This window comes from Molothrus ater, chromosome 21, assembly GCF_012460135.2.
Source record: "Molothrus ater isolate BHLD 08-10-18 breed brown headed cowbird chromosome 21, BPBGC_Mater_1.1, whole genome shotgun sequence".
Classification (NCBI taxonomy): domain Eukaryota; kingdom Metazoa; phylum Chordata; class Aves; order Passeriformes; family Icteridae; genus Molothrus; species Molothrus ater.
Window position 1 is genome coordinate 10,195,236 of NC_050498.2, and position 22,443 is coordinate 10,217,678.

Genomic DNA, 22,443 nt, shown 5'->3' on the forward strand with positions numbered 1-22,443 from the left:
CAGCTGTACTCCACAGATGGCTTTTTTTTAAATAAAGCTCCATAAGCAATTAGATTATAGCTCATTGTAACATTTTGTTCAAAACTGAACGCTTTCACAACTGAATAAAGAGAACTGCTGCAGTGAAAAAGGAACACCAATTTCTGAAATATTTCTTTATGATCCTCTACTTCCCATTGTGCAATTAACAGACAGTTTTCTGTCAAAACTTTCAGTAACAGATCAGCTTCAGCTGCAAAATGACATCTAACACAAGATACACTTTAATCAGCATCTTCAGACCCATGTGGCATTGACTGACATCCCTGGGAGTGTCCAAGGCCAGGCTGGACAGGGTTTGGAGCAATCTGGTCTAATGGAAGGTGTCTCTGGCCCATGGTGGGGGGTGGAACTGATTATCTTTAATGTCCTTCCCAAACCAAAACAGTCTGGGGTTATATTTGAAATTATATGAAATATAAAATTATATTTCTTACACAGAAGCCATTTGCCACAGCATAAGAGAACAATTGGGTTAAGCATTCCCCTTTGATGTCACTGCTGTGGAAGCACCTGGTAATCAGGGCTCACATGGAATTCAGAGCTCTGTTTGCCACTAAGAACAGCCAGTTCCTACCCAGAAAATGTGTCTGTCTACAATCAGACACCTGGGAGGTGCATAAAGAGGAAAGAAGGCTGAAATTTTGTAGTCTTTGTAGACCTTGAAAAGTCGATTGTCAACTATCAAAGGGAGGAAACATGTTTATTTATTTTGTTATACAAAACCTGCCTGATCAGGAATTATATCCTGCCTCCCAAAGAAAAAGCCAGGATTGCTGGAGTCTGAATGATGCTTCAATTGAGATTTATAGGCAGGTATCAAAAGTTCAGGCACTGGCCAGAGAAATGACAGAAACACCAAGGACCTGGTACCTGCTCCGGTGCTGTGAGCTGGCTGCTTTGGCTGCCTCCCCCTGGAAATCAGTGAAGGAGTCATCCAGGGAGCCAGACTTGGAGGCATCCTGAAACTCCTGGAAGTCATCATCTTCTGGTTTTACTACCTGAGTTACAAACAACACATGAATTGCTATGCTGCTGGCTCTTCAAACTGTCATACAGCAAGAAAGCAGCTTGAAGCAGTGTGATTAAGAGGGAAAAAAAAAGAAGGAAAAGAACCTTTCAACACCAGCATCATCAGCATTTCCACTTTGTCTGCACCTCACCCTACTCAAACACACACAGGATTACAGGGAGCAAGAATGAATAACAGTTCATTATTTCACAATAAATGTCTTATTGATCGTAGCCATGTCATCTTTTAATACAGGACAAATATTAATACTTTAAATGAATGAATAATTTAAAATTAATAGCACCACAAAAAATATTTTATGAAGGATGAAGCATGTCTGCAAACAGCAAATTTATCCCCCACATTATTTACCTTTGTAAACTGAAGGTTTTCAGTGTTCTCAGCTGCTCCTGAAACTCCTATTCTACCAGCTATTAGAGTCTGCTGTGCAGTTTAACCTAAAATTCCATTTTATGTGCGTTACAAAATCCTAACTACAACTAAAATCCTCTTTGAAATACAGAACACTTTTGTACCTCTTCTAATGCCACCAGAAAGAACTGCAAAAATAAAAGAACGCCCTTAGCGGCACTTCACATTTTCAGACGTCACATGCTGGATTTCAGCTCTGGGGGGTTTTTTTGCCATTCACTTAAAACCTGTTCTCACCATGTAAGTTTGGAAGTGCCAGGCTAATCCAGTGAAGGGGTTTGCAGGCAGGGAGGAGCTCACCTGGCCGGGCGGGTAGGAGGGCAGGAAGGCTCCGGAGGGCTGTGCGGGAGCTGCTCCCGCCGGAGCCGGGGCCGGAGCCGGGGCCGGAGCCGGGGCTGGAGCCGGGGCAGGGCCGGGGATGCTCATGCCCATGACGGAGGGCCCCATGCCCAGCGCCACGGAGGCCGGCGCAGCCGCGGGCAGCAGCGGGGGCTGGCTCACCCCGGCGGGCAGCGGCACCGGGAAGCCGGACAGGGTGGGGACGGGCGCGGCTGGGAACTGGTTCAGCACGTCAGGGCTCACGGCAGGGATCCCTCTCTGCAGAGACAACAAGCACAGGTATTCAGGTGCGGGGCTGAACAAAGGGTGCAGTGTGCTCTCAGCTCCAGTCTGCAGCTCCTTGGGCTGAAGCCAACGACGAGCAGGGCACTGGTAAACCTCCCACATCTAAACGTGCCATCAAGGTCCATGTAAGTGAATTATATTCAACACAGAATTGCTGAGGTAGGAAAAGGCCTCCAAGGGCACTGAGTTAATCCTTTGAGCCGCCCTGTCACCCAGACCAGAGCACTGTCCTTCCTTGGACACCTCCAGGGATGGGGACTCCACCACCTCCCTGGGCAGCCCCTTCCAGTGCTTAGTGACAATTACCATTACCCTTTCCATGAATAAATTCTTCCTCATGTTCCAGCTGAAACTCCCCTGGCACAGCTAGAGGCCATGTATTCTTGTCCTGTCATATATCTAAGAACTATATCTAAGAACTTCAACTGACACTAAAGGAAAGAGTAACTGAAATATAAGTGATGAAATTGATAAGATTATAACCCCACTGAAGTGACAAGGGCAGTTTCCCTGCTGCACTTGAACAGAAGCAGTGTTTGACAGGAGCTGTGCAGTGCCTGGCACTCAGTCTGGAGTTTGTCAGGAGCTGTGCAGTGCCTGGCACTCAGGATGGGGTTCCACAGGAGCTGTGCAGTGCCAGGCACTGAGCCTGGGGTCTCACAGGAGCTGTGCAGTGCCTGGCACTCAGCCTGGGGTCTCACAGGAGCTGTGCAGTGCCTGGCACTCAGCCTGGGGTCTCACAGGAGCTGTGCAGTGCCTGGCACTGAGCCTGGGGTCTCACAGGAGCTGTGCAGTGCCAGGCACTCAGGATGGGGTCTCACAGGAGCTGTGCAGTGCCTGGCACTCAGCCTGGGGTCTCACAGGAGCTGTGCAGTGCCTGGCACTGAGCCTGGGGTCTCACAGGAGCTGTGCAGTGCCAGGCACTCAGGATGGGGTCTCACAGGAGCTGTGCAGTGCCTGGCACTCAGTCTGGAGTTTGTCAGGAGCTGTGCAGTGCCTGGCACTCAGCCTGGGGTCTCACAGGAGCTGTGCAGTGCCAGGCACTCAGCCTGGGTTTCCACAGGAGCTGTGCAGTGCCAGGCCCTCAGCTCAGGGGCTGCCAGGTGAGAGCATACCTGGGTCACTGCAATCATGGCCAGCACACAGTAGAGCTCCTCCTTGGTGAGCTTCCCGGGCGTGGTGCGGTTGGCCAAGGCCCAGATCTGCCCCAGGGTCTCCCTGGGCAGTCCTGAGGACATCAGGATGGGGTAGAGCTTGGCTGTGTCAATCCCAGCAGGAGTCAGAGTGGTTTCTAAGATTTTCTTATACAGCTCTGTTGAGAGGGAGGCAGTGTTAGACAGTGACAACTGCTCTTTTCAAACATTATTGCTTTTTTATGTTGTCTTAAACTCATGACAGCAAATCAGTGTAAGGTAAGGCGAGAGCATTCTGGCACTGTATTCTATCACCATGTTTCATCTAAATGTGTTATTGGATGGTCTTTCCAGACAAGTTTAACTCAAGCAGAGAAATATTTTATATCAAATACACTTAGTGCTGCATTTCAAACCACATTTCTTTAACGAAATTGCAGGATAACCCACTATTAAAAAGATAGTTCTAAGAGCCCTATGTACTTAAACCTCAGTGGAATCAATATTTACTACAGCAATTCATTTCCTATTCACTGTGTTATTTACACATAGAAGACAGCCTTCAGAAATGAGCCTGCCATTTACAAGACATGCCAAAAACCAGAATACCCATGAAAGCAGCATTATCAGCAATGCATCCTCTGCTGGGATAAGCTACTGCCATAAATGTTTAATCTAGAATTTGTGAACATGCTCAAATAAAACCCCTGTTTCTTCAAATGCAGATAAGACACCATAAATATGTAACATATCAAAGATCCAGGAATCTTTTGATGAGGGGATAAAGCTTTGATCAGTAAGTGGCCATGCAAGCACAGGTACACCCACACCTTGCACTGCCCACCTGGCCAAATGCCCCCCTGGCTGCTTTACCTGGGACCAAGCTGTCGTTGTAAATCCAGGGAGGCATAATTTGCTGGATGGGGTCCTGGGGAGGGAACACTCCAACTCCTAAAGTATTCCATTCAGTAAGAAAAACAGTTGTGTTAGGACACAGTGATCTTAAAAGGCTACACCACAGCTCGTCAGCATCAGTCAGCATTTCAGGCAAAGATTTCAGATAGGAATCACTGTGCTCAGAGGAAAAACAGAGATACTGCAGGAATATGAAACAATAACTAGAATGGTGTGGCAGTAATAGATTATAGTTATATATGTAATGAAATAAGGAGCTCCTCACGTGCCTCCCTCTTAAAGTGCAGATGTACAGAACATAAAGTCTCACTGTCTTCAAGTTTCACAGCAGTTCTGTCAGAACAAATTCAGCTTCTCATCAGCTCCCTGCTATTAGGGCTATTTGTGGAATAAATAAATCCATACCTACCATAAACCCCATAATGTTCCCCCAGAACATCCTCCCCTGGGAAATGCACAAACAGCCCAGGGACTGAACCTCAGCAAGGTTCATATCCCACATCCACAAACCTGTATCCACTGCTCCCAGTCTGCAGCTCCAGGGACACCATAGCCACCTTCACTCCTACAGGCTTTTGTACCATGATCTGCCACATTTCACTCCCTGAAAATTGTTTATTTCCTCCTCCACTACGGGGACTCTTCCCCTCAGTCTCCCTCAGCAGATTTTATGCTCGTCTTGGATGGAGCTAGCTCTGACCAAAATCAGCACCATTTCAGATTTCATTGTCTTTCCCAGTACCCTTGCATCTCCTCATCTTCCACATGGATTCCCTCTTGACTGCAGTCTGATTTCTAATTATCCCACAACCCCAAGCACGTTCTAGTATAAACAATTCCTTCCATTTCACCAACCAAGTAAAATAAATTTGCCACTTCCTCAGATCTCATTATTCTTTGGTTTTAACCCCCCTTCCATACTGAGTCAACAGTTTCAACAAAATCCAAACTGGAACAAAGCCTTGTTTTAAGTTTTCCTCTAGACCATCTTTTGAATATTCCAGCAGTTTTAGACATAATGTGTATGAGCAGCAAATACTTGGGAAACAAGTAGTAACTAGCTAAGAGTTTTAACCTGGCAAGATTTTGTCCCCCCAAGGTTAAAAGATTAAAACCCACCATGACATTGACCATCTTTAGTGGGAAGTTTCCCTAAATAGTTTTTTTTAAATATCTTCAGACAGCACAGCTTCTTTTCCCCAAGACAGGATAGAATATTTTAAAACAGCGAACCTGATTAAACAAACATGTTAAAGGTGATTACAACAATAAACTCACATGGAGAAAGTTCAGAGCAAAATCATGGCAGTTACACTTTGAGCAAGGAGCAGGAGGCACTGACATATTATTCAAGCAGGCATTCAGAGCAAAATTACGCAGGGCTGGCCTTGGAATTAGTGAACAGAGCGTTAGCACCAAGCAGCATCTCATTAGATTGAAATTCTGTCAAACGTTTGGATTGCTCACCACACTCTTCAACTGCTCTGTTTTGTTCTGAAGCCTTGTGCACCTCTGCAGCAGCAGTGGGACCACTTTCATGTCCACCTACAACATCCCAGTCACTGCTGGTGAGACTGGGATGGGCTTGGCTTGCAGCCGAGGCTTTGTGCCCAACTTCGGACGTTTTAAGTTTGGTTTGCTCTTGTTCAGATTCATCTGAGCCATTAGCTAAGACTTTCTCCTCCAAGGAAGAGCCTGAATAAACAGCAGGAGGAATTATTTATACTTTGTTATGAACTGCCCAGGCTGCACTTCCACACTTTTGGTACCACTGATGGTTTAGAGATGATCAGCCCCAGCTCAGACCAACAGCACCACCCTCTCTGGACACTTTCAGAGTCTGGTTCTGCCCTTTACTTACCACAAACACAACAAACTCAACAAGCAAAAAAACAAGAGGAGGAAGACACAAAGCTATTTCCTGTATTAGGATTATTGTTGTGTAATCATCCAGGCATCAGGAGCAGAAGTGCCCAGTATCTACTTACATCTCCAAAATTCATGTTCATCTCACCAACATCCCTTCAGCCTCCAAGGGAGGAAGCACACAAGTGCTCCACAGCAGCACAATCATTATTTCATATACTCAACTGTGTCTCAACTGTGTCTTTTTCTCAACTGTGTCTTTTTCTACCCTACAGATTTAGGATGATGCTAAAACACAAAATTTAATTCACCTAAGATCAGGCATGTGTGTATTTAGCAGTATTTGGATCCACACAACTTGCTTTTACAGGCAGTTCTAAGGGAAGCAAGAACAGGACTTAAATCATCTTTTCCTATGGATCAGCAGGTTTCTGCTTAATTGCCTAAATTAGTTTTTCCAGCCAGACTGAAAAAAAAAACCCCAACAGATTAAGTAAAGACTTTGTGTAGCTCAGAGGGTGACATGTAAAAGAAGATACTTTAGAGTTACCTGTTTTATGGGTATTGGATGGAGATGCAGAGGTAGGAAAATAAGGAACCTGCCCAGCTGTACCATGCAGGGTGGATAGCACTGGAGCCTGGGCTGGAGGGACAGGTTGGAGCACAGCCCTCTCTGAAAGCAGCTGCCCAGCATCAGTGGCAGGATGGAAAGGCTGAGAGGTGGATTGAGGCACCAGTTTGGGGGTTTCAACAGGCCCTTGCATAAAGTCACTAAATTCTTCATCATCAAGAAAAGCAGAATGGGAAACAGTTACAGCACAATGGGATGGTGTGGGATGATCTGCAAATGGAATGAACACACAAGGCAAAGTGATGAGGAACAGGGGTCACGGGTGGGAGTGTGGAAAAGTGGCAAACACTGGGAACACACAGCAAATGGGTGAGGAGGAGCAGCATGGAGCCTGTGCGCTGACACGTGAAGGGTGTCACTGGCACAAGGTAAAACTGAGCAGCCCCTTCCAACCACGCATCTTCTCTCCCAGGATTTTAGGATGTGAACGCCGGAACTTGGTTCTTAACACTGGCTGTGAAAGTATTCTGTCTGTTTTAAGCAGACAGGGTTAAAACAAATCCAGAGGTAATATTTCAAACTGGACACAATGGGGTCTGTCAGGGGGACAGTCTCCCTCAAAGGAAAGTTTTATCCACAGAAACTCAGCAATGTATCATGAAGCACAAAAGGAATGTCTGCTCATGTAGACAATTTTCAGCTTGATCCTTTCCAGTGTTACCCATTTTAACAGAACTGGTAAAGGACAGGCAAATCTACAGACAGAGGGAAGTTGTCAGAGACCATCTGTAAGTACAAACTTACCAGGGAGTGAATCCACAGCAGAGACACAAACTTTATATAGGAAAAAGCTGGCCTAGATAAGCTTTGTTTCAGGCTAGACACTAAAAAAAACTACACTACAGACCATAAGAAGTCTTAAGTGGCAATTGTTGCCAGTGTAATTACTGAGAACAGAGGCTTGGTTTGACCATGCCCAACAACACATCAGCCAGCTGTGACACTCCACTCAAGTCTTTACATATGGTTTTGATCGTTCTTAGCACTTAAATACCACTTCTCATCTTCAAAAGCACTCTGCAAAACATTAATTAATGCTTTGACTAGAAAAGAACAAACGCTTTATCAATTTCCTTGATGTTTCACATTTAGCACGGCACATGAGGCTTTCTGTTAAAGATTTCAAGTCTTTTAATAAAGGCTCATATCTATCAATATTTCACCCTCATACCCTGACCTAGCAAACAGTTGCCAGAATGACATTTGATTTTACAAAACTGTTAATCCACTCATTTTGTACCACCAAATAAAAATACTTGTTGGAATTAGTTCCCCCTGCTGAGGATTTCAAATGTTGGAGTTTTATTTTCAGCTGGAAAATGAGGAAAATTACAAACCTGGCTTTTTTTGATGTGTTGCTGGTGTTGGGTGCATTTTAGCATCTCTAGAAAAGCCATCTAAGTTCCCTTTAATGGCTTCCAAAGCATCATCTCTGCTTTTTTCACCTGTCTGAAAGAGCACAGAAAAAGTTTTGAAGAATTGACAGAACAGCTCAGTTTTCCTCCAATACCCAGACTTAGCAATGCCTGCTGCTGGCAAAGTGTGTAAAGGACTGACTCTTCCAGAGGCTTTTCAGGCCATAATCTGGCATCTCATGCAATTCCCACTGATCTACTTTTGAAAGAGACCCTCCCATTAAAAGCTATTAAAAAAAATCTAAAGAAGGAAACACCCCACTCATTATCAGGCCATACCTTGGGTTTCACACTGCTCAGAAGTCTCAGCTTTTGTTTCTGCTCTTCAAACTGCCGCCGTTTTCTTTCTTCCTCTAAGAACTTCTGCTGGTGCTCAAACCTCTTCCTGAAGGAGAATTATTTTTAAAAAAATTTAAAAAATATTAAATATATATATAAACAATTTTTATGAGACTTTTCACACCAGGTTTGTGCTTGATTTCTCCATTTCTACTGTCCAGATTCAGGTGGTTTGGTGCACACACTCCTGCTTCTCCTCAGACCTGGACAAGCACCACAAACTTCAGAGGCAATGGAATATCCAGCAATATCCCACAGCCCCAGCGCTGCTCCAGAGAAAGCACACCTCCCCCTGACAGAGCCAGTGCAGGGTCACTTACTGCTGCTCCTCTGCAAACTGCTTCTGCATGTCGGGGCCGTACTGGGGACCAGCGGGGCGCATTCCCAGGAAGGAGGCCTGTCCCATGTAGGGCATTCCAGCTGCTGGCATCGGCCCCAGGGCCATGCCACCCTGCAAGCAAGCACAGCACACAGCTCCAGGGCGTTGCCTTCAGCTCCAGTGTATTTTTTTCCCCTGCAGAAAAAGCCAAACCGCTGGCAGCGGCAGCAAAGTGGAGTCTGTGGAATGCGGAGCTGGGGAGTGCCCTCAGTAGGTGGCACTCTTCCTCTCCACAAGCACTCAAACTCACAGCTTTTGGGAAAACTGGCAAAAATCAGCTCTGCAAATCCAACATGCCCCAAGAGCAGGAAGGTTACAGCCATCCTACACTGTTCAGTATGGGTTTTCTTGGGATTTCTGGGTCCTATTCTAAGGGATTTCATAATATTTTTATATTCCCTCCTACCAAGCACAGATGCTGGAAAACGTGGTCTAGGCATCTCCCAGACAATATATGATAACAGCCAAGAGGAACCTTGTCTGAATAAACTGCATCAGAAGCATTTGCTGAGAAATATATTCTGGGACATTTAGAGCAGCAAAGCTGCCTAATATAGAAGGAGCCAGAAAATAATTTACTTTTCTTACTATTCATTTTGCATTTGGTCTCAGAACACGTAGGAAGAGAACAAAAACTGTTTATTATTTTTAGACCAGCTCTCATAAAAACATCTTCCTACTATAAATTTTGCCAGAATAACATAATAAATTGCAGCTGGGGGAGGGAAAGGAGTGCAAGGACATGGCAAAACAATAAATTCCATTTGTGACACAGCACTTTGGTTAGAAAGTCATGCAAAAACAATAAATTTCAGCAAAGTGCAAATTTGTACATAAACACATATGGTGCTAAATAGAAAAGAATAGATTAAAAGAGAGAGAACAAAGTATTATCTGCTCACATTTAATTCTTATTCCTCAATTAGCAACAGCAGCACTAAAGACAAAGTTACTTTAAGGAAAAAGAAAAATAATAGTGATAGGACAGAGGGACTGGCCTTAACCTGGAGGAGGGCAGGCTTAGACTGGATATTAGAGAGAAATTCTTCCCTGTGAGGGTGGTGGGGCCCTGGCACAGGGTGCCCAGAGAGGTTGTGGGCTCCCCATCCCTGGAAGTGCCCAAGGCCAGGTTGGATGGAGCTTGGAGCAGCCTGGGATGGTGGAAGGGGTCCCTGCCATGGCAGGGGTGGAACTGGATGAGCTTTAAGGTCCCATTTCCCCAAACCAGTCTGGGGCCCTGCACTTTCAGCCCACATTTCTCTGCCACACACCTGCATGGCCATGGGTCCAGGAGGCATCTGAGAGCCATAATTCATTCCCATCATCCCTGGCATGTTGGTCTGCATGACAGGAACCATTGGAAACCCTTGCTGTTGCATAGGAATCATCCCTGCAATGAAACATTAAACAAGCCAAGTGCCCAGTTAATGTGAGAACCTTTTTTTTTTTCCCTTCCCTAACCCTGCCTCCCCCATTTAACTGATCTTTTTTGTTTACTAAACAAGCGAAGGAAAGTAAAAAACTCTGAGTTGTGGTGGATGGTTTAAAAATAAAAATCATAAAATTTGCTACACTGCAGGCAACCACAGAATCTCCTCAGTTTAAACACTGGTGAGTCTACAGGGAAAAATATTACAGGGCTTTTCAGTAACTAAGCTGATGAATTATCCCACCAGCCTAAAGATTCTCTGTGGGTTTCTTCCCATATGATTTTTGGAAGGGTCATTCCCAATTAAAAAGATTTAATTAACCAGGGTGACTGGTGCTGGTAATTCCCATTTCTCTTGAAACCAGCAGCTTCTGAAAATAAATCTTGGGAAATAAAGTCAACCTTTCACAAAGCAACTTCACACTCTGACCTGGCTGGATAATTTGCTGTAGGTTAATTAGCACACTTTAGGTTAATTAGCCCACTACATGTGTTAGAATGGTAACAATCCTTGTCAGTAAAAGCTAAACGTGCACAAAATTGGACAAACCAGGCTGGAATGTGTTAATTCACTGAATAAAGCAAGTGGGTTATGTTTCAGTACCTTCCTGCCTCACATTTTGCTGTCTTGGGAGACAAACACTAACATGCACTTGTTACCAGCACACCATGAGATAATTATGCAAAAACACTCCAGGAGGCCATGACACAGGCAGGAATAATCCATGAATCAGTCCCTGGGATTTTAATAAAAACCTCTCCATTTCCCCATAAATTCTCTGCATATTTTCCCCTAATTAAACAAACAGCACTGCATCAGGAATGAGAACAAAGGCAATTTAAGGCTGAGGCTCTCCCATTGTATTAATACTTTCCACACGGGTTGTGACTCTTGTCCCAGGGTCTTGATGTGCTTTGTAAATATTTACCAGGTCTTGCAACACCCACACAGCATGGGTGTACACAGCTGGGAGATGAAGCAGAGAGAGGTGAAATACCACTCTCAAAATAAAACACCAGAATCCAAAAGGCCAATTCAGGTTAAAAAGGGAGATGTAGTTTTCCTGGACCTTTAATCCACATTCTGGGGATGCTGCTTCAACAACACACGGGAGGTTTTCCCACCAGAGGAGTGAGAGAGCTGAATTCAAGGGCAAAAAACAGCTATGGAGTTCAATTAATAATCCCACCTCTGAACATCACTGCAGACCTGGTTTAGGTCTAATTTGTCTAAACAAAATCAAGAACTTTGTGCTCAAAATGTGAAGCTGATACGTACCTTGAGGGGGGCCCAACCCGCCTGCGACGGGAAACATGAAGCTGCAGGAGGAAAACAAGAGTACGTGAAATTCTGTCACTTTAGTGCAAATGGAAAATCCACCTTGACTTCCACATCAGCACCATCACCAGGAGCCTCCCACCTTCTGGTCAGCACTTGCAGCTGCTCCTGCAGGTCCCACAGAACCCAACCCATCCAAGGGAAAAGGTTCTCCCCCAGCGGGATCCCAAAGCAGCCCGGCAGTGCAGAGCCAGGAAACGCAGAGCTGATCCTCCCAGCAGCCCTGACACGGCTTTGACTCATCCACATCACCCACTAGAGCCTTTCAGCACCCACACAGCTTGGGAACGGGTCAGTGTGTTGTGTGGGCTAAGCATGGAATGAATAAACATCTCCTCTTGGAAGTATCTGACTCAGCAGGACCCCCAGAGAACACTTCTCAGCTGCTTAGGAACAGCTTTTCTGAAGAAAAAGAAACTGTCCACAAAACCCCATCACTTTTTGCCCCCTTTAGAAACATCACAAAAGAATGGAGTTCCTATTTTCTCAGTTATCTAATTACAACAAAAATAGAACCTTGGAGAAAACATTCATTCACGTACCAAGGGTCAAGTGCACCCAGAGGAAGAACCATTAAAATTTCAACTAAAATCCTAATGGAAATTGCTAGCCCTCGCTCTCAAACAGCTGCCAAACAGTAAAAAAGGACCTAGTTTAAAATTCTCGTTTGCAAGCAACTTGCAGAAACCCACGTCAGCAGCAATTTCCCAAACAAGAACCTCACTCAGTGTCCCAGGCAGTTATTACATCAAAGTGCTGTGGAAGAGAAACACACTTAGAGATATTCAATGTTCAATTTCAAGCGTGGATGTAAAAGAAACTGACGAAGAGTACAAGAGAAAATGCCATCAGAAATGGCTGCAGGAAGTCCTGAAAGCCAACCTGGTTTATAAATATAAAAGAGCTGTGTAATATGAGCACTAAGATAAAATAGGGAATTTAAATTATGCATTTATCCAGGAGCAAATTGCACCTCTCCACTGTACAGGCAGAGGGTCACACGGTCACCAAGACAACCCATTTGCTCTTCACTTCATCCTCTACTCAGGATCTTCATCATCCTGAAGCTCCTTCTTCAGCCCTGAGCACTGTGTGCTGGTTTCTCCTTCCACAACTACCACACACCTGTGCTTCCCAATGGTCCAGTCTTGCCATCCTCCACCCCACCATCTGGGCTTCTCCCCCTGAAGAACTCTGCAGCCCCACACAGCTCAGCCCCAAACACGTGCAGGGCTTGGTTCTCACCACAGCCAAGGGCTGTTTAACTCAGCTCAGGCATTTTAATCCACTCTTTGGCATACAGTATCAACACGAAAACAAAGAGAATGATGAAACATTAAATGCAATTTCTGAAGATCTCCTCATCATGTAGAAGTGTTCTAAGAGTCACACTTCCCTTCTTGTTGGGGAACCTGATCAACAAGAATTCCCCAAACCAACAAATGCAACGTAAACAGAACCAGCGTCGGGAGGTACCACTGCTTGCTGGGAGCAAGTAAAGGCCAAACTATTAAATATTTATCCCTTTCTACAGAGCTCCTGGTTTATTTATAAGTCTCTGCTGAAAAAAAAAAATAAAAAGAAACGATCAACCAAAACCCCCTCAGCTGATTAGAGGGCACTGGAAGAGGAGCTGGTCCAAAGCAAGCTCTGCCAGCACAACCCCGTACATGCTGCTCAGATCCACCAGGATTCACTCCAGGACTCAGTGTGCAACTGCCAGCACCAGCCACGCTGGCACGGCCACAAACCACTCCACCAATGGGAACTGAAGTGCTTTTTTGGAGATGCAGGATTGCCCAGAGCAATCAGGGAAAGCAGCTGGCTCTCGTGGCTGAGGGAGCCAGCGCAGGGACGGTCCCCGTGCGACGGCGCCCTGGGCATGCTGCACAAATACAATGAAGAGAAGGGAACAAAGTGATCGCCCTGCCACAGACCTCTTAAAGCAGTGCCAGAAATCTGTACATTCCTACTGCATCAGTATTTTAAATATGGAGCTTAAAAAAACCACCAAGAAGCCCCAAACCAACCAAGCAACAGCTTCAGCCAAAACGCAGGAGCGTGGGGAGCAGCAACTCCTTTTCTGAATGGAGACTTCAGTGTAACAGCTCCAAACCACACAGAACGCTTTCCCATCCACAAGTGGATTTTTAAACCCCTTGATTCCCAAACAGTACAACTCCATCGATGCAACAGACTGTCAGAGTATTTTTGAATGGGAGAAATGCACAAAAATTGAAGCGAAATCAGGCAAAGAACCCACACAGAGCAGAACTTTTCCTCTACCTCTAGACTTTGTCCTCAAAGAAACCAAAATACTATCAATGGGCAACTGTGTAAATCCTTTTATTTTTCAGAACCTTTATTTCTGAAACTGACAACAATGACAACACTCCCAATAACACTGACAAAACCATGGGATTCGGATTTCCAAGACAACTCAATGAGCTTAATTGTCAAATGCAAAATTTCCTCAGCCTCCCTGGAAGTAGGACAAGAGATAAATAGCAGACAAGAACCTACATTGAAGAAAACACATTACTAGAGCCTTCAAAGGTGGTGAAATCCAGTTTTCCAACCTCTCCAGAAACACAGCAACATCTCTTTTAACACTGTTTTTTTTTTTTTTTTTTTCTCCTGACAGGATTCCTCAGTCCTCCCTGTGGCCAAGGTGCCCTTTGTGAGAAGGAGGGGAAAAGGGAAGTCCCCAGGGAGGCTGGGTCCCAGGAGGACACAGACAGACAGACCTGCCCAGCGATGACAGAACATTTACTGTGCACTGGGTGGGGCTGGAAGAACCCCCAAATCCTTCCCACCCCAATATCTGAGATTGCAGCTGCAGAGCCTGACGGCAAGTGGGGCACAACTGCCCAAGCCTGGACACACCGGGGAAAATCAGCTGGGCCCCCAAAATGTGAATGAATCCCAGCAAAGCGCAGAGCTACCGTGGCTGCATTCCCAACAACACACCTGGGACCTCCCCTCCCCACCCAGACCCCACATCCTGCCTGGGCCCCTGATGTTCCATCCAGGATCACAGGTACTACACCTGAGACACACCCGTCCTACCCAAGACCCCACAAAGCTCACTTGACAACCCACGAACCCCACCTGGGACCCCCACCCACGATCCCACGAGCCTCACCTGAGACCCCTTGTGCCACACCTGCGACCCCCACATCCCACCCAGGATGTGCCACTGCTGAGACCCTACAGACCCTACCTGGGACCCCCAGAGGCCAGCCAGAAACCCCGCACAACCCACCTGGGCCCTGACACCCCACCTGCACTCCGAGCCGCAACCCCAGCCCTCCCATCGCCCCCATCTCCGCCCCTCCCCGCGTCCCCTTCATTCCCCATCATCGCCCTCCCACCCTTTGTCCGCTCCCTCTCCGCAGCCCCTCGCCCGCCGCTCCCGGTCACCACCGACCTGGCGGCCCCGGCCGCTCCGCCGCCCGCCCCGCCGGCGCCCCCCGCGCCGGGCCCGGGCCGCAGCGCCATCTTCGCGCTCGGCCCCGCCGTCTGTCAGCGGAGCGGCGGCGGCGGCTTCCGGGGCCGGCCCGGGCAGGCACCGCCCCCGGCCCCGCCGCTCCCCGGTTGTACGGCTCCTCGGTTCCTCCGGTCCACAGCCCCAGAGAATCACAGCCCCTCGCTTCCTCCGTTTCACGGCCCCACAGAGCCAGGGCCCCTCGCTTCCTCCGTTCCACAGCCCCAGAGAATCACAGCCCCTCGGTTCCGCCGTTCCACAGAACCAGAGCACCTCGGTTTTTCCGTTCCACAGCCCCAAAGAGCCACGGCCTCTGGGTTCTTCCGTTCCACAGAGCCACGGCCTCTCGGTTCTTCCGTTCCACATCCCCACAGCTCCTCCGTGTCTCAGCCCCACAGAACCGTAACCCTACATCCCCTCGGTTCCACAAGCCCATATCCCCTCGATTCCACAGCCCCACATCCCTCTCGGTTTCACAGCCCCACAACCCCTCGATTCTTTGGTTCCACACTCCCACATCCTCTCGGTTCCTCAGCCCCACATGTCCCCGGGAACGGCCTGGATGGGGATGAATGGCCCCGGCTTCCCCTGGGGAACGCCGGTTTCCAGCATCCAAAGCACCGCTTTTCCGTAAAAAGGAAAATAAAGCGTCGCCTTTGTGCCCGACCTCCCGCAGGGGTCACCTGGGGACATGCGACAAGAGCCTGAAAGTGACAAGACAAGGGACAATGGATTTACAGCGCCAGAGGGAGGGGTAGATGGATATTGGGAATAAATTCCTCCCTGGGAGGGTGCTGAGGCCCTGCCACAGGGTGCTGTGCCTGCCCCATCCAAACTAGATTAAACCAAGACAATCCTGTCCAGAAATTCTTCCTGCAAGGATTGCAGTTGCAAAGAAGCCATTCCTGCCTGACTGGAATTCTGATGACAAAAGCAGGGTGGGCTGAGAACACGCTGGGCAGATGAAGAGAGGGAAAATGCACAAAGTTGGGCCTTTTTTGCCTGGAGACTTGTTCCACAGAGGCTGCACAAACACACAGGTCTCTGAATTAGCATTTTATGACCTTGTTTATTCTAGTTTCAGGCTCAGTTATAAAAGCGTACAAAATTAATGGTACGTATTAGTTTATTTCAAAATAATTTTATAGAAGAAAAACAGTAGGAAGAGCAAGGCTTTACTTTCACATACAAGTGGGTTTGTTTTGGCTTTTTTCAAGTGTCCAGGGAAGTCTCTGACAGCTGCATTTATCAAACTTGAGGGTAAACATTGTAGTTTTTGTCTCTGAATCTCCTGGAAGTGTCTAAAAAACGTATTAGGGGTGATCTGAACACAGACAATATTTTCAAGGAGCAGTACAAAACTGTGTGAAAGTAACACAAGCTGCTGCTGGTTTTGAGCTACTCTCAGAAATACACAGCATTCACTGCACGAGCACATGCCCCAGCTTCTATAAGAAGCATCCAGGAATTCTCTTCTGGCATTGCAGTAGAGACTTTCTAGCATGTAGATCTCCACCCTCACCCCAAAGGAAACATGAGAAACGTTCTTCTCCCTTCACCATCGCTGCCATCTTCAGTCTTCTGTTCCAGCACAGACAGAGGTGTCAGCCCCAGCTCACCAGCCTGAATTCAACTTTCTACAACAGTCTGTAATTTACTGCCGTTTTTGTCTTCTTTACCTTTCTTCTTTCCCTTAGTATTTTCCTTTGTAGTTTTCCTACAAGAAACACACTGGAGATCAAGACACCTGAGCATAACCAGTGGTTTAAATTCAGGCTGCTGTCACCTGACACATGGCACCACACAAGGAACATGTTGTCATTAATCCAAGCTCCAGTAGACAGATTCTAACACTAAAACTTCATCACTAAAATCATTATGACTAGGTGGTTCATCCAAACAAGTAATCCATTTCTTTGCTTAAATTTTCTGGGCTGTTTCTTGATAAAAAGCAACTCTTACCTCCTCTTCAGCAAAAGCTACTTACATTTTTCTTTTGTCTTTTTTCAAGAAGCACTTTGGGGTGGTACAAATGGATTCTCTTGTCAAAGGTTTCTTAATGAATTTCTTCTTTTGTTTGCTGAGAATATTTAGTGAAGAACGATGAAATTACTAGGGTTTCTAGTTCTAGAAATTTCCACAAGTCATTAAAAAGCATGGATTAAAAGACTGGTTAACTGCTCAAATGAACATACCTCTGCAGTTTGGGCAAATGCTTTATGTATTCTGGCACAGGACAGCCAGCTCGCTGGATAACGTTGGCAATACTGGAAAGAACAGGAGGGAAGAGATCAACTCCAGTGCTTGGACAAGTGATAAATATTTTTTTTTTGTGCAAAGCAGCAAAGCAAACTGGCTGGTTTGTTGTTGATCTTTTGTTTTGTGGTGATTTCTTTTTAAAGCAAGAACTAAAGACATTATTAATCCAGAGAATTACCTCCGTAATAAAGGTTTATCGTCTTCTGTAAAGAAAGTGACTGCCTTTCCTCTGTGTCCTGCTCTCCCAGTACGACCTGCCAAGCACACATTTTGCAGAGTAGAGATTTTACTTCAGACAGCTCCCCTTATTCCTCCTCACAGCCCCAGCCTCCTGATGCATGTTCACAGACCAGGCAGCCAACCCCCAAACACTGCTGCCAGTGAATGAAAGCACAGCTACATCTGACACATCTAAATAAGGTTCACAGGGTGCTGACAAAAACAAGAGCATCTACATTAAAGACCTCAGAAATGGGGAAAAGGAGGTGATTTGTGAGCCATGCCTCACCTATCCTGTGGATGTATTCCACTGCACTGGTTGGTAAATCATAATTGATGACCATGTTCACACCTTTGAAGTCCATCCCTCGAGCCAGTAATGCAGAGCAGATGAGCACCCAGATCTTCCCTGCTCTGAAACTCTGCACTACTTTGTCTCTCTAGGAAAAAAACAGAAAAGATATTTGGAAGCAGTCCCAATAGCAATTGAGAAAGGAGGTGAACTTGTTTCCTTAAAGTTGTCACGATGTTAAAGAATAAAACTAAACCTCTGAACAAAAACCTGCAGGAATTTGCTGCCACGGTTACCTGGAATTACATTGCAACATTCTTGCTTTTACCTTTATTTCTAAATTATTTCTTGAAAAGAAATAAAATCCTCCTACCTGTTGCTGAGTCTTGTCTGCATGGATGACATCCACATTGATCCCTTCATAAATAAGCTCATGGAAAAGCTCTTTAGCCCTCTCAATAGACTGTACAAAAACAAGGACTGGAGGAGAAAAACCCTGCAAAAGAGTAAGTTTATCTCAGGTTCCAAAGTCCCTTTCCTTGCAGAAACTGAGACAGAGCAGATTTGGGCAATGGTTTAACATGTGTCACAGAGAAGTGTTTGACCTGGGCAATTGGGAGTCTCTGACAGACCATAGCTCAGTTGAACAGGAAGAGGAACATGCTCAGTCTCTCCAAAATACCTTTTTAACAAGCTCTCTCATTGCTGTTAGTTTTCCTGTCTCAGATCCAACAAACAGCAGCTCTTGTTCTACTGTCTCTGCTGCAGAGTTTCTGAAACCAGAAATCCAACAGAAACACTTCAGTATTCTTATATACATTAACAAAAACTTATACATTAATAAATATATGTAGCATATATAACCCCCATAAAAATATAACTTGGTGGATGAGAAATACTGCACAACAAAAGCAGTGCATGCTCCTAAGATTGATGTTTATTTAATGATGAAGTAATTGGCAAAGGAAAAGAACACTTAATTCAACACAAGAGAAATATCCACATGCCTACACAATTTTCTCTGGAGACAAACAACCTGCAGTGCTGACTAAGAGCAGCCACAAAACCAAGCAGGCTGATGATGCAGAGAAAACAATTTCCCATGAATTTTTTAAAAAAAAAGAAGCAGGCAACACCTACCTTGCCCCAACAGACACCAGCACAAGGTTGTCCAGGTTGAGCTTACACCACTCCTCCACGTCGTGGGCAAAGGTAGCGCTGAACAGGGCCCTCCTGGCCAGGTGGGAGGTGCATGCCAGGAAGATTGTGCCCAGCTGGTCCCTGAATCCTGACTTGCCATCCTCAAACAGCTTGTCTGACTCATCCACCACCAGCCACTCCACGCTAGGAACAAGAGGTTTGGTTTTCAGGAGAGCCACTCCTGAGTGGCAAAGCACATTGCAAACAGACTCTCCTACCTGCTCAAGTCTATTGCTGGAGGATCTTCTTTCAGCAGATAAATGAGTCTGTTGGGAGTAGTAACCAGTATATCTATTAAAATGAAAGAAGCAAAATGTCAAAAAAAGACACAAAATAAACCAAACTAACAGAACACCAGATCCAACCCAATCTGCCAGAGGTCCAGTTTAGCAGTGTCCATGTCCTCTCACTTCCCATTTCTTCTCTGCCACTTTTTAACCACCTCTTTAAAACCACACAGCCCAAAACAAAGGTCAGTGACACTTTTAAATTTTTTAGAAGCAGTTCAGTCATTAGAACAGTTACCAAATTTCTTGGAAGACTTGGGGCCAAACTTCTTGGCTGCCTCAGCCGCCTTGTGGATCATGTGGATTCTGAAGCCTGTGCCCTCTGCCAGCTTCACCAGCTCCCGGTGGGTCTGAAAAGGCAGCAGAGACTGGGTTCCCAAACTGAGCTAATGAGCCTTTCTAACCAAAAATCTGCTGGCCACAGTGGAGTCATGGAATGCTTTGGGTTGGAGGGACATTAAAGCCCATCCAGTTCCCCCTGCCATGGCAGGGACACCTCCCACTGTCCCAGGGTGCTCCAAGCCCTGTCCAGCCTGGCCTTGGACACTGCCAGGGATCCAGGGCCAGCCACAGCTGCTCTGAGCAACCTAATCCTGAAGGTAGAGCTTCAAACCTCACCCTGATTTCAGAGTTAAGAGAAATCTCTCTGGTTTCCTTAGCATAATAAAATACATCTCTTTAATATACATTATTCACATCACTACCACATGTGGCTCCCTCTTTCACATGAATAAAAACTGCCCAAAGGTGTCATTTTTATTTCATTTATCAACACAGCTTTATTATAAAGTTATCCCTTGAAATTCCAAGTTTGGGACAGATAAATCTCTTGTAGCAATCTCAAGTAGGAAAGGAGGTTTTAAGAGCACCTGAGCGTTGGGCAGTTTAAAATATGATCAAAGAATCTTGAGCCTCTAATCTAATCATTGAGATTAGACCCAGATAATAGATATGTACCTACTCCAGAGAAGTCAAAAGACTTGAAAGAAACATTTAAATTAGCTTTTTCTGATATGTGAGGGCAATAAAGGAAAAAAAATATTTACTGAGCTGCTGTTTTGCTGATGCAGAGTGACAACACTGCAGCCCATCAAGGTGAGATTCCCTCAGCACACACCTGGCTGGCAAGTTCTCGGGTGGGTGATATGATCAGAGCCCTGAATCCTTTGTTCCTGGGTTGTTTCAGATGTGTTAAGAGAGGGATACAAAATGCCAGTGTTTTCCCAGACCCTGTAGGAGCTGAAGCCAGAAGCTCCCGACCCTGTAAGAAAAAAAACAAACTTATATTTCAGCAAGGGAAAAAAAGAAAAAAGAGTAAACATTCCATTCCCACAAATATCAATGCTGCACACTGACCCAAAATACCTCAGGCAAAGCACAGATGAGGAAAACTGAAAAAGCCAAGCTTTCAGTTTGGATGAAGCTCATCCAGCTTTGAAAGTGCCACAAAGCAGCCCCAGCCCCAGGTTCTGTGGGAGCCCTGAAAGCCCAGAGGACTCACGTGCAGCATGACAGGAATTGCCTGCATCTGGATGGCTGTTGGGACGTGGAAGCCTGCAGCCTGGATGTTCTCCAGGATTTTAGGGTGCACTTTGTACTCCTCCTGAAGCTGCTCAAAGGTGGCAATGGGGTCAGGGAGATCTGTTCCCTGGATGCTGATCCTGTGCTGGTGCCTGAAGCGATTGACCTGTGAGGCAAAAGACAAACTCCTTTTTAATTTACACCATCAAACTCACCACCTATGGACTCCTCTCCTGGCTCCTTCCCCTACAATCCTTCACCCTCCTCCAATGAGGAATCACCATAAATAAACCTCAGTTTTGGATCAAACACCCACAGAACACCAGGCACCTCTTGTTGCACCAGAATTCCCTGGTCCCACCTTTTCTCTCCTCAAGCGTTCAAGCTTCTCTGCAGTAGGCTTTTTGTCTTTTGCATCTTCAATTTTTGCTTCCAGAGAGGACATCCACTTTATTCCATTGTTTTCTGACAGCTCTGGCATTGATACTGCTCCTGGAAGTTGCAAACAAATTGAAATTTCCTTTAGTAAAATACAGGCAGGCATTATTTGGAGACAAAGTAATCTCGAACCTTTTTTCTCTCATTCTCAGTAAAACTAATGCAGACTCCAGAAGGATGGCAAACACATCCCCAGCCCTCAGCACTGAATCTTGGCTCAGTTATGAGATCAGCTCTGAGCCAGGCCAGCCAAGGAACCCAGAACTGGATGGGCTTTAAGGTCCCTTCCAACCCAACCCATTCTGGGATTCCCTGATGGTTCTGCCACGGATACATGTGTGTGTGTACAGATACCTTGTGTCTTTTTCTTTTTTCTTTTCCCTTCACCACTTTCTGCCGTTCTTTTCCTCTTTCCATCGTTTTTCCCTGCTCCATCTTTCTGCTGCTTCACCTCCTCCTCAGCCCCTGCGAGCCCCCTGCCCTCCTCAGCAGCTCCCTGAGGGGCTCCCTCCTTATTCCCGAAGAAGTCGAGGCTCTCCAGCGAGACGCTGCCGCGGTTCCCTTTAACCACCTGCGGGAGAACAGGAGAAGGGTGAGACGCCATGGCCGGGCCCCGCTCCTCAGCGCCGCGCCCGGGGGGGACGGGGCTCCGGAGCCTGAACCGCGCACGGGCCGGCGCCCAAGCCCTCCCCTCGGTGTCCCCGCACCCCGAAGCGCCGCGCGTCGAGCCCGAAGCGCCGCACGTCAAAGCGAGCGCCGGCTCCCAGGCGGCGGAACAGCTCGTGGGTCTCCATGCTGCCCGATCCCAGCAGCCCCCGCGCCGCGCCGGAAGCGGGAGCACTTCCGGTCGCTACCATGGCAACGGGCCGCGGGCGGCATGGCGGCCAGTTACCATGGCAACGGCGCGGGCAGGCTTCGCTAGGCCGCGGCGACATGGGAACGGCTATCGCGACAGCACGGGGGTGACGAGGGAGACTTCCTTCACCCTGTGCCTCCGTGTGGCCCCGTCCGGCTCGGCCTGGAGCCTGGCAGGGAGCAGAGGAGGGTGCGGGTGCTGCCCGTGCACAAGCACTTTGCTAATCCTTGATTTATGCCCGTACAATCCCGCCTTGCAAGGTGCCCGAGGAAAGAAATGCTTGAGGCCGTGGCAGGAGCAACCTGGCAACTGGCTGAGCTCCTCGGGGCAT

At 46.8% G+C, this 22,443-nt stretch overlaps 2 protein-coding genes across 6 annotated transcripts in view; both read right to left on the reverse strand.

The window, feature by feature from the left end:
- The window catches only part of SYNRG (synergin gamma), a 36,552-nt gene extending 21,475 nt beyond the window's left edge, over positions 1-15,077 (reverse strand). For 2 of the 5 annotated variants that reach the window (XM_036394911.2, XM_036394910.2), the window contains exons 1-11: positions 14,984-15,077; positions 11,494-11,534; positions 10,057-10,175; positions 8,727-8,857; positions 8,347-8,452; positions 7,990-8,101; positions 5,623-5,850; positions 4,114-4,191; positions 3,223-3,419; positions 1,784-2,080; positions 913-1,040 (exon numbers count right to left, since the gene is read on the reverse strand). In XM_036394911.2, the coding sequence (XP_036250804.1) occupies positions 913-1,040; positions 1,784-2,080; positions 3,223-3,419; positions 4,114-4,191; positions 5,623-5,850; positions 7,990-8,101; positions 8,347-8,452; positions 8,727-8,857; positions 10,057-10,175; positions 11,494-11,534; positions 14,984-15,054 (1,508 nt within the window). In that variant the 5' untranslated portion in view covers positions 15,055-15,077. Of the gene's footprint in view, positions 1-912; positions 1,041-1,783; positions 2,081-3,222; positions 3,420-4,113; positions 4,192-5,622; positions 5,851-6,571; positions 6,863-7,989; positions 8,102-8,346; positions 8,453-8,726; positions 8,858-10,056; positions 10,176-11,493; positions 11,535-14,983 lie in introns of all 5 variants that reach the window. The other 3 variants (XM_036394914.2, XM_036394912.2, XM_054516989.1) reach the window with 2 other exon arrangements.
- Positions 15,078-16,089: 1,012 nt separating this feature from the next.
- DDX52 (DExD-box helicase 52) lies at positions 16,090-22,059 on the reverse strand. The gene is made up of 15 exons (XM_036395352.2): positions 21,964-22,059; positions 21,611-21,827; positions 21,180-21,310; positions 20,799-20,984; positions 20,415-20,558; positions 19,536-19,647; positions 19,229-19,301; positions 18,951-19,154; positions 18,493-18,583; positions 18,184-18,306; positions 17,808-17,958; positions 17,478-17,553; positions 17,236-17,307; positions 17,028-17,120; positions 16,090-16,757 (listed from the first exon to the last, which is right to left on the reverse strand). The coding sequence occupies exons 1-15, from the start codon at positions 22,048-22,050 to the stop codon at positions 16,670-16,672; spliced, it is 1,848 nt and encodes a 615-aa protein (XP_036251245.1). The 5' UTR covers positions 22,051-22,059; the 3' UTR covers positions 16,090-16,669.
- Positions 22,060-22,443: the final 384 nt, after the last annotated feature.